This window comes from Archocentrus centrarchus, chromosome 16 (genome assembly GCF_007364275.1).
Source record: "Archocentrus centrarchus isolate MPI-CPG fArcCen1 chromosome 16, fArcCen1, whole genome shotgun sequence".
NCBI lineage: Eukaryota > Metazoa > Chordata > Actinopteri > Cichliformes > Cichlidae > Archocentrus > Archocentrus centrarchus.
Genome location: NC_044361.1, coordinates 10,029,720 through 10,043,137, shown reverse-complemented (window position 1 = coordinate 10,043,137; position 13,418 = coordinate 10,029,720). Strand labels below are relative to the sequence as shown.

At 41.3% G+C, this 13,418-nt stretch overlaps 2 protein-coding genes across 2 annotated transcripts in view; one reads left to right on the top strand and one right to left on the bottom strand.

Annotated features, from left to right (window-relative positions):
* oxr1a (oxidation resistance 1a) overlaps window positions 1-2,490 on the top strand; it is a 120,939-nt gene extending 118,449 nt beyond the window's left edge. Inside the window, 5 exon segments of the mRNA XM_030748959.1 lie at window positions 233-385; window positions 494-589; window positions 1,631-1,704; window positions 2,132-2,211; window positions 2,214-2,490. Of these exon segments, the coding sequence (XP_030604819.1) occupies window positions 233-385; window positions 494-589; window positions 1,631-1,704; window positions 2,132-2,211; window positions 2,214-2,266 (456 nt within the window). The 3' untranslated portion in view covers window positions 2,267-2,490.
* Window positions 2,491-5,362: 2,872 nt separating this feature from the next.
* sqlea (squalene epoxidase a) lies at window positions 5,363-12,762 on the bottom strand. Its single transcript, XM_030748852.1, has 11 exons — window positions 12,290-12,762; window positions 9,707-9,959; window positions 9,177-9,354; window positions 8,890-8,986; window positions 8,643-8,756; window positions 8,007-8,178; window positions 7,458-7,553; window positions 7,032-7,174; window positions 6,674-6,770; window positions 6,451-6,538; window positions 5,363-5,805 (listed from the first exon to the last, which is right to left on the bottom strand). The coding sequence occupies exons 1-11, from the start codon at window positions 12,560-12,562 to the stop codon at window positions 5,613-5,615; spliced, it is 1,704 nt and encodes a 567-aa protein (XP_030604712.1). The 5' UTR covers window positions 12,563-12,762; the 3' UTR covers window positions 5,363-5,612.
* Window positions 12,763-13,418: the final 656 nt, after the last annotated feature.

Genomic DNA, 13,418 nt, shown 5'->3' with positions numbered 1-13,418 from the left:
CAGCAGGGCAGCGAGCTCTCTCAGGGAGCGCTGGGCCTCTCTTTCTCTTGAGACGGCTCTCGCTGTTTTGAGCCCTGTTACTCTTCTTTAAACGACAGAGTGTTAAAAGGTCACCGCAGATGTAATTGAGCATTGGTGGCTGTGGCCTTTCTGTGTTTCATTTTCTTCCTATTTTTTTTTTCCTCCTTTCTCCGTCTCTGTATTTTTTTTAATTTATTTTCCACACACACAGCTTGCCAAGAATCTCCCTCCACGGACCATTGGGTACCCATGGACGCTGGTCTTTGGCACAGCAAAGCATGGCATGAGCATTAAGACACTGTACAGATCCATGCAGGCCCAGGACACCCCGGTGCTCCTGGTCATTAAAGACAGCGACGGCCAGGTACGCTCCCAGACTCAAGAAGCACACTACAGTAGCACACAGTTATGGTGCTAATCAGTTTCAAGAATCTTCTCTCTTGATCTTTTTTTCTTTTTTTTTTAACTTCAGGTGTTTGGTGCGTTGGCATCTGAGCCCTTTAAGGTCAGCGATGGCTTTTATGGCACTGGAGAGACATTCCTCTTCACCTTTAATCCAGAGTTTGAGGTATAACAAATGAGAATTTGGTACTTTTTTCGGCTTCTGAATGAGTAGTTTTGTCAATAATGGAGTAATACCTCATGCAATTAGAGGATATACAGGAGAACTGATGTTTGCATTTCCCCGTACTGGTGAACTTTGCAGTGCTCCCCACCACTAGAACGCTGTCAGCAGCTTGTTTTAGCTCAGTTTTACCATTTTGATTCACTGTAACTGCTCTCAGTGACTTCATTCCCAGCTTTAGCAGGCAGCTGTTTACAGTGAAAAAGCTCTGATGTGCACTCTCTGTCCGGCACCAGTCAGCAGACCAGCGCAGTTGGCAAGTTGTTGGTGAACAGAAAGAAGCATTTAGCAGCTAAAGAACCAAATATTTCCCTCATGAGTTGGCAAAGACAGAAAACAGCTAGAAGGAGAATGGTGGTGTTATATTTAGGAAGTGACTGGAAAAAACTGCTAAGGCGTGTTTGCCGGCTGTCTATTTAGGACACTGTTAGCCAGAACTGTTTAAAGCTTTAAGAGACAAAATATTTCATGCATCAGAAAATAGAAGCAGCATTAGATATGATATACCTGATGTTTACTGTGATTAAGTGTCACAACCTGCTCGTGATGCATGTGAAAGTCAAATGCGCACACTGTCAGACTGTATCCTTATTAATCCTCATTATATTTGACTTCAGCCGTGCCTGCGTTTCAGACACGTCTTTGTGTTTACGAACAGTTTAAAGTGGTTTGTAACTTCTTCTCTGCTGTGTTTCAAACACTGAGATGAATGAACTGAGAGCAGCTCATTAACTGGATCTGGGATGGTCTCAGTTTCTTTCACACTTCAACCAAAACGGTAGTTTGAAAGAATCTTTTTCATGTTCAGTCAAGAGGACCAAAATGCCAAGAGTTAGTCTGATAGCTCTCAGTTCAAATGACAGTGCGTGATTCTCTATCAGAAACAGACATGGGTGCAGTCTGTTCTCATCCAGATAAAGGCTATTGGACACTGAATATGTCATGCATTATCTTCTAATATGTGGACTATTGTGTCCTCAACAGGTGTACAAGTGGACAGGTGACAATATGTTTTTCATCAAAGGGGATATGGACTCCTTAGCTTTTGGTGGAGGAAGGTGAGCCAGCAATCTACATACCATTGAAGCAACATATTTGCAGTAACTGAATTTGATCATATGCAGTAATATTTAATTCAGATTTTAAACAAAGCTACACAAAGTAGACACAAGTCTCCTGTGATATCCAAAGGATGTGGAATACATTAAAAGCGTGGTGTTTGCAGATATAAAACATGTTTCTGTTCTGATTTAAAATAATTTCTATCATGGTGATGGTCAGTTTTCAGCACCATTATTTATTTATATATGTATCTGCTTAATAAAATCTGTCAAGTTTAACTGATTGAACAGGCTGACTGTACAAATCTGACACGGCTATCACACTTAATAGTTGGTACTTTGTTCATTACCCTTGTGAGTACCTTCACACTTGCAGTTAAAAACACATTTAAAAAAAAAATGTGTGTTCTTCTTTCTTCTGTAGTGGTGAGTTTGGCCTGTGGCTGGATGGAGACCTTTACCACGGCAGGAGTCACTCCTGTAAAACATTTGGGAACCCCATGCTTTCAAAAAGGAGGACTTTTATGTGCAGGACATAGAGATCTGGGCTTTTGAATAACAAAACAGTGCAACACAGGGGAAAAAAGAAGTCCTGGGAAGGGCAGAAAGTGAGGAGTCCTCCTCCTATAGAACACTGGCAATGTCCCAAACCTAACTGCACATCACCAGGGCTCCCGGCCGGAAGCCAGCTATCGGATGCTTGTTGTGCGTTACTACTGCAGTTATTACAGAGATCCTTTGTTTCTTTTTCTTTTCTTTTTTTCCCTTTGTGAAAAATTACCTTTGTGTGTATCTTGTTACAGCCTTGTGCAGCATCTTTGCAGAGTAGGGGGAGAGAGTAAAGTGGCAGTGAAAAGATGGTAAGATGAGGCTGTATGTGAGAAATGACGAGAGAGAAGCAGGGCGGGGATTATTAAAGAGGACCGTCGGAGCTGCTCTCTGTCGAGAGGTGGTGAAGATGATGGCGGCTAAGGTTTGGGACTGCAAGAAGAAGAAGAAGAAGAACTGCCCTGCTGGTCCAGATTGTGCATCAGACCTTTATAGAACTTCAAGGAGTCCCCCTGCACCCTGTCAGACCCCCTGAAATCGCGTTCATTCTGTAGGACGTTACTCACTGTGCTGTCAGTTTGGACGGAGAGAGACCCAGTTAGAGAGACAGAACCTGAACACATTCCATTCCTCTCGGTGGTGGTGGGCTGTCAACAATACAAGTGGTGATTTGTGGTAAACACACACATACGAAACACATCAGCAGCAGGATACGATGACGCGTAACTCAGAGAAGGGAGAATATTTGCTGTGTGTGTTTAGTTGGGGGGGGGGGGGGGTAGTCTTTTCACAGTACAGTTTTTGGTTGTCCTCTGAGGCTAAACTTATAGAGTATTGTGTATTGTAGTCCTCCTGTTGTTCACTGTCATAGCACACCATCTGAAAGCACATAGCTATAATCAGATCACCCATCGTCGTAATGTTCTGTTCAGTGGGTGTATGTGTGAGTCCAGCTAACACCAGCTCCTCTCGCGGGATGCTGGCTGTACTGTTTGTAGACAGTAACGTGTTGCAATAGATTTGTGGAATATGCAAAATAACTGTCCTGTGACCTCAAATAACCTGCAGGTCGTGGCAATTTTGCCGCCGCCTGTCGCTCTTTCAAGAGAGAAACTTGTAAAGCTTTTACGTCTTGATTGACAGTTGCTTTTTCTGGGTCTTGTTTGAAGAGCCTGAGACGTGGTTAACTGTTTTACATGCATATATGACAATTATATATTGGTATATATGATTATATATGTGTTTATATAATCATATATATTTTGCTGTTGAGTGTGACAGTGATTATATTTGTGCTGATATTTCAGCTGTTACTATAAAATGTATATTACCCTGTAAATTAATGTTAAAATAGTAGAATATATATATATATATATATATATATATATATATATATATATATATATATATATATATATATATATATATATATATATATATATATATATATAATGAATTACATACTACTATATAAATATATATATATATATATATATAAAATAAAGTGTGGATTGGTCGGTTGCTTCTAGCACTTTAATCTGGTGTAAAAGTGTTAAGGCCAGGTTCTTAGATTCTCTTAGCAGTAGTTGTACAGTACTTTTTTTTTGTTTGTTTGTTTAGATCATTAAGATGTTAACTGTTAGTAGAGAGCTTGCTGCTACAAACATCAACAGGGGTGTTCCCTTTTACTCTAACAAGGAAAAAAAGGATGATGACACAAAGGAAGGAAGGGGATGGGGTTGAATGTGGTTAGAAGGGGCAGCGGGCCTCAGTTTCTCTCCACACGTGGCCGTCAGGTGAGTCCGAGTAGGTACAGGTAGGTATGCAGACAGATGATGCCGGGTGAAGGAACATGTACACATTACATGATCCTCCCCTGCTGTGGCGCTTTCTGCCCCCTCCCCCCTTTTCTGGTCTTCCACGCCAGTATTTGTGTCCTTGTGGAAAGTCACAGAATAATATGGATAATTCTTCCAATTCTTTCACCAGAATACAATGTACCAGTGATGTATAAATACCAATAAAGCTGAATTAATTGTTCTAACCTGGGATATGTCTGATTTATTTATTTGTCATCCTTCTTTTTCTATTTTAATTTTAAATTATGTACTTGGTACAGAGGGAGAAATTAGTTTTTTTAAGCTGATTTTTATGTAACCACAGTAATAAATCAGTCACATCCAATATGTATCTCTTGTGTTTTTAATTTTACCCATCATTTTAAATCCTTAGAGATCCTGCTCTGATCTGGTTAAATAAATAAAACTTGGTTTAGTGTCCCTACAGTCCTCTATTTATATATAAAATAAACTAATGCTCTAATTTTGAAAAGCTAATTTCATCATATTCTAATGGAATTTCAGTGCTAAGGCAGTCTGTTGAGAGTTGCATTGATAAAGTCAAGGTGATGAATCCTGCAGCTGTGAGTGAGCACCACCTACTGGTCGTAGTTGTTGAGAGTTCATCTGTGTCCCCGGTCACTATTTTTTTTTATTTTAGTATGAAAAAATTACTGCAACATACAAAAATAAGTTGTAAAAAACAAAACTGGCATAAACTGTGTTCTGATTTATTTTAGTAACACAGGTAAACAGTAGTGCCAAATCTTCACGAGTTCCTTATCGTCAGCTCGGAGGAAATGAATACCTGAGCTTCCCTGATGTGTCAGGTCCCACTGAAATCCAGATGCCCCCTGAGGCACTCATGGTGCATCAGGAGTTTATAAACATCCAGAAGGAATAAAACCGTTTGGGGATCGTTCTCGGATTATAGTCTTCTGGCATACAGCTGCAGCGTGAAGAAAGTCCCTTGTTACAACAACGTAAAAGCAACAATCTTGGGTAGACGGGAAACAGTAGAGGACAGAAAGTCTTTAGACCTTTTTCTCAGCAAAAACAGAAAGTACACTAGTTTCACTTAAAATGCAATGTACAGGCAATTCAGACAACATCCTCTGGAAGGCACCCTCAGTGCAGCAGATCTGAAGCTAAATGATTCTCACATTAAATAGACTCCAGATTAGCTAAACAACAAAAAAAAAACATATCTTCATTATTCTTATCTTAAATTCATTTAGATGAAATTCAGATTCCATGATTCACAAAACAATTCTGCTTGGCAGGAATGAGTATAGCTAATGTAGGCCTCGGTGCTTTGGCAGACAGGGCAGACTGTGGGTGAGCACTAAAGAGGCTACACGAAAGCTGAACAAAGGCATCAAGTGGAACCATCTTCAGTAAGGAAGAAGAATATTGTAGAAAATCAAGAGTAAAACGCTGGCTAAAAGTGCTGTTTTCAGCAGGAAGGTGAGTTTTTCTTCCAGTTGAGGCGTTTAAATCTTCCCACAGTTTGTCTCTTTAGTACACCAGGTACTTGAGTTCAGAGTAGATGAGTGGAAACATGACTCTGCAGGCTCGGCACAGGATGGCTACGCTCTTAAATAAAGCTCGGGGTTTGGTGCTCCAGGATTCAGACTTGAAGTTGAAGTAGACTGCATACAGCGCCACAGCAAAGAAGTGTCCAATGAGGGTCATGGGTTTGGGTGACAACCTGTCAAAAAATAAATAACTGTCATGCTGACATTCCTCAAAAGGTTTTGTTTTATTTTTGTTTATTTAAACTAATCCATGAACGAATACTTTGACATTTGCTTTCTAGCTATGCAACTCCCATCTGCCATATCCAGCAGGCAGTTAGCCTAGATTAGAATAAGAAGACTGGAAGCGAGGGGAAAGAGCTGATCTTCACAGTTCCCGCCCTTTTCACCACAACACTTTTGTTTTTGTTTTTTTTCATATAAACATGATTCAGTTCGACTTATATAGTGCCAAATCACAACAACGGTGACCTCAAGGTGCTTTATATTGTCAGGTAAAGACCCTACTTGACTCTACAGACCTACAGACTCTTTCTTGGCCGGTCACACCATCTCCCCGGAGGCCTACCAGCAGGGGTTGAACAAGATACGGTGTGTGAGCATTGGAGGTGCTGACTGGAGGATTTTGGACAGAAACAATCATGCTAAGCTAAGCTAACCAGCTACCTGTTGTAACTTCGCATACAGGCATAAAAGTCTCACTATTCTCATTCAGTCCTCAGCAAGAAGGTGAGCAGGTGTATTTCCCAAAGCTATTCTGCTAACCCACTAATTTATCCTTGGTTTGTTTGCTGTGGAGGAAAGCATGTAGTGCTTACACTGAGAGGAGTCCAATAGGCCCAGCAACACACTCTCCGCCAAGCTTGAAGTACTGGAAACAGGCCTTTCTCAGCTCATGAAGAGAATCTGGTTAACACAAAACGTGAATGAGAAGCCAAAGTTAAATTAATGCGGATTTTTGAGTTTTGTATAAAAGTCAACATTCATCATCTCCCATCAGTGCTTTCATGTGTCACTAGATGGAGGCAGGCAGAGACTCACTGTCAGTGGCTGCAAACAGCTCATACAGAGCCTGGGCCAACACATTCACCACAAAAGAATGTGATGACTTGCGTTCCCAGTGGAATTTTTTCTTTGCCTGTTGAGAAGAAAGAAAGAAAAAAAAAAAAAACAGTGCGATATTACACACTGGCCTGCAGTCTCTCACCAACAGCAGAGGAAATATGAGAGTATAAATGCAGCTTCTGCCTGCAGTCATACAAATTGTGACTTCTAGAAAAATCAATGAAAGTGCTTTCTGTTGTAAGCACTGTACAGTGTTGTTTTTGTTTGTTTTTTTTTAATAATCATTTGAATTTGGGGACAGGTGTTCTGATTAGTGAATTAGTCCTATGCTCACCTGCAGCATGGTCCTGTCGTCGTACAGATCTGGAACGTTCCTGAGCAGACTCCTCCAGATACAAACGTCGTTAGAGCAACACTCATCCCCGCCTCCGGTCAGAGGATGCCTCATGTTGTAAGCATCACCCAGGAGAAGCACGCCTGTGAACAACAGACAGCTGTTTGTCTCATATCTTATCGCCAGATGTTCTCTTTCATATTTAGCACTTTAGCAAATGTCTGAGCCAAAAGCAAAGCACATCTTAGAGTTACTTTAAACTTAAAATACAAATTAACTGCAAATTAGGCATCTTACACTAATGACCAAAACAAGACACCGCTTTCCAAAACATTCATCGTACTGCACACTAGCCAAAAACCAGTTCAATAAACAGACCTCGGGTCATCTCCGACAGAAATCAGCCAGTCAATAACACTTCAGTACCTGGCTTGTTGACGGGGGTGGGTGGGAGGAAGCTGGCAGGCATGGACCTGAGTCGATCGTTCTGTATAGCCACCATGAAAGGCTCCTTTAAATGCTCTGAAAGGAGGAGAGAAAGAGAGAACGCAGGAGGTCGATCACTGAGCCAGCTCTGTGGATTAAAACCCAAAGGTGCACACTGGCCACATGCAAAGGGAAAATCTTTTTTTTTTTTTTTTGGTGTTTGAATGTACTTTTATCAATTCATCAAGTATGACTGACTCCAGCATTCCAGCCGGACCTGTGTCAAGGTCACTGGAGCGGCTGCTTTAGTACTGAGGCTTTGATATTTCAGCTGAATAGCAGAGCACACCATGAATGTCAATTCTGTCAGCTGCAGCTTCCTGGGAGGTGCACACCTCCACATGAGCAGCAGTCTGCATGGATTCCTGCCTACCACCACTTCTGGTATTATGGTTTAATGACTCTGATCTTCAAGTCACCTTCATTTATCACTCTGCAGATGGTCATTTTTCATCACGGATTAAATAAAGTGTGTTCTTCATCATTTACCTGGCAACTGTGGGTAGATTTTCTCAGTCATGTACTCTGGCAAGTTACGAGGCATCTCCCCCCTGATGTCCACAAGCACTCTGGTTTGAGAGGAGGAGATCTGGTAGATGAGCACTGGGCTGGAATTGGCCAGCACCAGCTCGGCGTGGTTGGCCTTAAACTGCGGACAGTCCTGCAGAGAAGAACGGTGCATTCAAGGGTGGTGCAGCGGGATGTTTTTTTTTATTTCAGACACTGAGCACTAAGTTTAGGACACATCCTTGTGCAAAGTCAGAGAAAATATGGATAAATCTTCCAAATATTTCACCTATATGCAGTCTATCAGTGATGTAAACAATGCCAGTTTAACTGCTTTACCCTGGGAAAGGCCTGAATTTGTGATGCTATGTTTTTTGTTTTAAACTTCATTTATTTCCTGTAAAACCCAGATGTTAATCCAGTTGTTAAATAAGTGATTCAAATTTGGTATGAAGTAAGAAATTATTTAAAAGAAGACTGCTTTTTGATTTCTTTTAGTTTCAAGTACCTTTGTTTGATTTGCAATTCTTGTTTAAAAATGCATAAATATATTCTTGAAAATAAAAACATTGGTTCAGCTCATCACTCTTTCAGCAGCTGTGCCGCAGCTCCGCATACCTTCATCAGGCATCCCACAAAGTGAGAGCAGGTGCGAGCTTTCCTGCACACCAAACTCTTCCTGAATTTGGAGAAGCAGCCGTCAGCCACCACAGTTAAAGGTGCATGGACCTCCTGCGGGACACATGTTCACACAGTCATCACACGCCCTCGGAGTTAAATACAGGATTTCTTTCAGTAAGGTGAGAGGGAAACACAAAGCGGAGTCTGAAAGTTGTGCCGGTATCACTGAGCTCCCTCTTCTCACCTTGATGTCTCCGGTTTCTTTATCCTTGTACTGGACTCCGGTTACACAGCCGTCCTCTTCCTGCAGACTGGTCACGGTGCCTTCTATGAATGTGACACTGGGGGGCGCAATTGGACAGTTAGAAAAATCTAGACTGCACGCCCACAGAGCAGTGTGATCATAGTAAAGACTGCTTAAGTACAACATATGTCCCTGATGTTGCTTCAGTGTTGCATCTCTTTAACTTAAAGTCTATCATTGTGTACACAGGCGCATTCAAAATCTTTCTTATTCATGACTCTGCTCACTTTGGCTCAGCCATGGCGGCTCTCCTCAGGCCCATGATGAATCGCCCATGATGAAAAGCACGGCCACAGTAGACTTTTGTCTCCTCCTCAGGGTAGGGGATCTCCACCTCGGTGCCACTCTCTATGTCGTGGATCACGTAGCCGTGCACAAGATGGGCATCCAGACCCTCCACAGAGCCTGGGGCCAAACACAGTAGCAGGTTAAAACTGCACAGCGCACATTCACTGTTCATTTAAGCCAAAGATGACATGAAGCAGAGGTTAAAAGTGGACACAGTGAGTCGATTAACGCAGCATCAGTTTGGAATGACTGGTGTGCACTCAAGGTCAGCGCAAGGATGCATTTGATGTCCTTAATGAGTGACATCAAGATCCAGAAGTAGTTGTTCTGGGTCTTTGTAGTAGTTCTAAGACATGAAATAATAAAAACTAGGTGCTCGTGCAGGCCTATGACCTCTGGAGGAACAACTAAACTATTATACAAGAAGTGATTGGTGAGTACACTTTAAAGGACACTTGCAGTAACAGACCTTCCAGTCCGAGCTCTCTGAGTGCTCTGTATCCTCCGGGCTGCAGCAGCTCTCCCACTATCCTGTCCGGCTCTCTCAGGTCCCTCTCCACCACCGTCACCCTCCTGCCGTCCCGGGCCAGGACTGCCGCCATCGCCGAGCCCAAAACGCCGGCCCCAACTATCACCACATCCGGAGCATCAAAGGATTCACACGCTGAAGCACTGAGTGAGTCAGAGGAGCTCGTTTCCACTCTTTTCCTTGTTCTCCGGCCCTACAGGAGCAGTCACACTGAAAATGTAACTCTCTAAAATACTCAACTAACCTCTGCTTGTACCTGCCATAGGCGTAGGAACCGGAAGGGGGGGGGGGGGGGGGGGGGGCGTGTCCCCCCCAATATTGGAGACATGCGCATTTGTCCCACCCAAAAATCACAGCACAGAGAAAAAAATTTAATTCGCGTGCTTTTATTTTGAAGGCGCAACATAGCGTCATGCCACTGTGCTCCCCCCGCCCCCCTCTGAACGGCGCAAGTGTTTGGGAGCCTGAAACAGCGGCAGGAGTCAGAAACTCTTTGAATGAGGTAAAACGGTCAGTCAGGAATGTTACCATGAATATGGTTGTTTGTCAGTTTACTTTCATACATAGGATGAAGTTTACTTACTGGAAAAGAAGTCAATTTGCAATGAATTTCAAATGAGAGGTGGAAAAATTATTTTGGCTCTTCTGCTTAGGCCAATGTTTTTAACCTTTTGTTTGGCTAAATGCAGAGCTGTAAAGAGGCACGCAGCTTGTCTATTAAATGTGAGAGGTATCACTTTTCTTTATTTCTTTTGGTTATTATTATTTTTATTGATATTTATTTTGATTTATTAGATTAGAGTTTCACACTGAATAGGCATATTTTAATACCTGTTTTTTTTTTACTTAAGGCTGTTAGTAAAAAGTGAATAATTTGTTTATTACATTATCTGTGAGGATTCATTCATGTCTGAACGTTGTTTAATTAAAGAACCAGTTCTGTTGCCAGTCAACCTACATAAATGCATTTTTGACCATTATTAAATGTTTTCGACCAATAAACATATCAAACTTTGCACTTCTGTGCGTTACTAAATTATTTTTGTGCTACTGATATATTTAGCTTGCTGGTATATGAAGGCGTGTGAGGGCCACATTGAGAAAAAAAAATCATTTTATGCATTTTAAGAATAAAGTCAAAATCGTTGAAGTCATCATTTCAAGTCAAATAACGGCCACAGCTGCTATACTCTCTACAAAATGCCTTGGGTAGAAAACAACTTGATCAGCTGTGTTATTGTGTCTTGTGGTTCTACATGTCCCCTCTGTACTGTACGAAGGTGCAGCCATCCTTCCATCTAACCATTGCCACTTTGTGTGGTTTTTCCTTCTGAGCAGATGCAGCTTTCTGCACTCTCTCTTTAACGCCCTCATACTTATCACTACATCATGTTTATGTACTAAAAGAGAAATCATTTCCTTGTTACTAAAACCGATTCTAAAGTATAGTTTCACTAACTCATAATACAAGACATTCTGGAGGGGATAACAGACGTGTCATGGCAGTTGTTTGACTTAAAACAACTTTAATCTGCACATTTCGACTTTTTTCTCAAAATTTTAAATTTATTCTCAAAATGCACAATTTTTTTTCTCAATGTGGCCCTAATACTCTGTACTAGTACCAGTGCGGCCAGCTGTTAAAGTAAGCCTGGAATGACATGGTCATTATGCCTCATAAAAGACTCAAGCCATTTTGTTTGGTGGTTTGTCCACATCTTATGATTATAAAACATATATATATATGTAAATTATCCATGCAATAATATAGGTGTACACAACACTATTTTTCCAAGAAACATTTGAAAAAGAAGAAAGTAAAAGATCAAATGACATTTTTTATGCTTTATTGGGGGGGACACATTTTATATGTGTCCCCCCCAATAATAAACTCCTTCCTACGCCCTTGGTACCTGCAGTCCTTCAATGCACTGATCTTTAGCTCTGACATACTTAAAACAACTTCCAGGCTTTCCAGAGAAAGAAAATTAAATACACTGCTCATAAATAAAGGTTAATTGATTAGTTCTTATATAGCGCTTTTCTACTCGAGAACTCAAAGCGCTTTATACAACAGGTTTGCTTTAACATTCATACTCGATGAATGCAGACTGGAGCAGCCAGGAATGGACCACCAACCTTCCCTTCCGATTAGAAGATGACCCGCTCTACCGCCAGAGCCACAGCCACTCCAGATTAATTAAGCAAACCCTTATACTTTGGGGGGTTGTCTGGTTGTTGGCTCTCCAGTGCGCCTGTTGTCACTTTGATTTGTACCAAAGCAGGTAAAACGGATTCACAATGATTTAAGTTTCCAAACGGGACATGCTGATATCCCCGGAGTTTAACTGACTCTGTATCATACTGTGAAGGTCTTTTTTTTTTTTTTTTTTTTTAGCACTGTATATAATAAAAGACTTGAACTGAATAGAAAAACAATCATATTTTCTTTCTTTTTAATCATCCCATGTTTTCCTTTGTTCACATAATTAGACTTACAGGAGTCCATATGAAGTGTCTTACCTCTTTGCAGCTCTTCTCTGCTCGCTCGCTCCTTGCAGTTTGGGGGATTAAGTGGTTGATAACAGGTAACAAAGACAGACTGTTCAGGAACACATTAAGTACCTGGGTGACTCTGAGCTTCTGGCCGTGAAAATAGGCGATATATGAGAGCAGCAGGCTGGCTGTAAAGAATAAGGCTACGGCCATCACAAGCTCTTTCTGAGCCAAACTCACCACCGTGTCGGATTTTTTATAAAGATAGGTAAAGCTTGCTATTCCCAGGAAAGTCCACATCTTTTCGAATTTACAAAATAATAATAATAAATTAAAGCTAAAGTGCAACAGTGATGAAAAATATTTTTTAAGGCTGACAAAAAATATATATATATACGGTGTAAATAATAGTAATAATAATTTTTTTTAATCTTATTTTTTTCCAGGTTTCTCCTAAAACAAAAATAGCCCGTCACCCGCAGTTATGTTTGTAACTCATGGTCCACGGAGAGTTGCAGCGATGCTGAATATTTTATGACAATGAGAAAGACGGACCTCTTCTGATTGGCTGCTTTCACATTCCCCCTCTGCCGCTGCGCAAACCACCAATCAGGAATGACGTGAAGGTGAGCAGAGCTCACGCTACACGCTGATTGGATGGTCGCGTCTGCACCGGGCTTTTTCTGGCCTGCTGATTGGAGAGCGGTCCAGTAGGACGGTAGTATGATTTGATGTCAGTAGAAAAAGGTGCGCTTTATTTCTTTTTACCGTTCAGAGTGAAAAGCAAGTGAAAGCAAAGAGTGTTCATGTACGAAAGGAGAAACACTCCGTGGCCCGTGTAAAATATAACCGCGACCCACGCAGTTATTAGAGCACAAAGCCCAAAAAACTAAACTGGACCTGAATACAGCATGCACCTTTTAAGGTAGTACGTTTTCATGCCAAAGTGGCACATCAGTCCAAGTGTAAATCCTAAATCGCACGTCAAGGTATCCCAAAAAAAAAAAGGTGCAGAGTGAGAGCTCTTTTACTGAAGTCAGCTCTGTCAAAATGTTACATAATACAGATCAAACCAATCGATCAGTCAATGATATAACACAGCTGAAGAATCTTGGACAAGGAGTCCGATGCATTTATTCCATTTTGTTTGTTTGGC

Bases quoted from the DNA above. Each gene is read 5' to 3' on its own strand.
- sqlea (XM_030748852.1), bottom strand. From the start codon at position 12,562: ATGTGGACTTTCCTGGGAATAGCAAGCTTTACCTATCTTTATAAAAAA. The intron at 8,179-8,642 runs GTATGCGGAGCT...TCTTCTCTGCAG, and splicing joins TTGTGGGATGCCTGATGAAG to GACTGTCCGCAGTTTAAGGC. The intron at 6,539-6,673 runs GTGAGTCTCTGC...TGTGTTAACCAG, and splicing joins GCTGTTTGCAGCCACTGACA to ATTCTCTTCATGAGCTGAGA.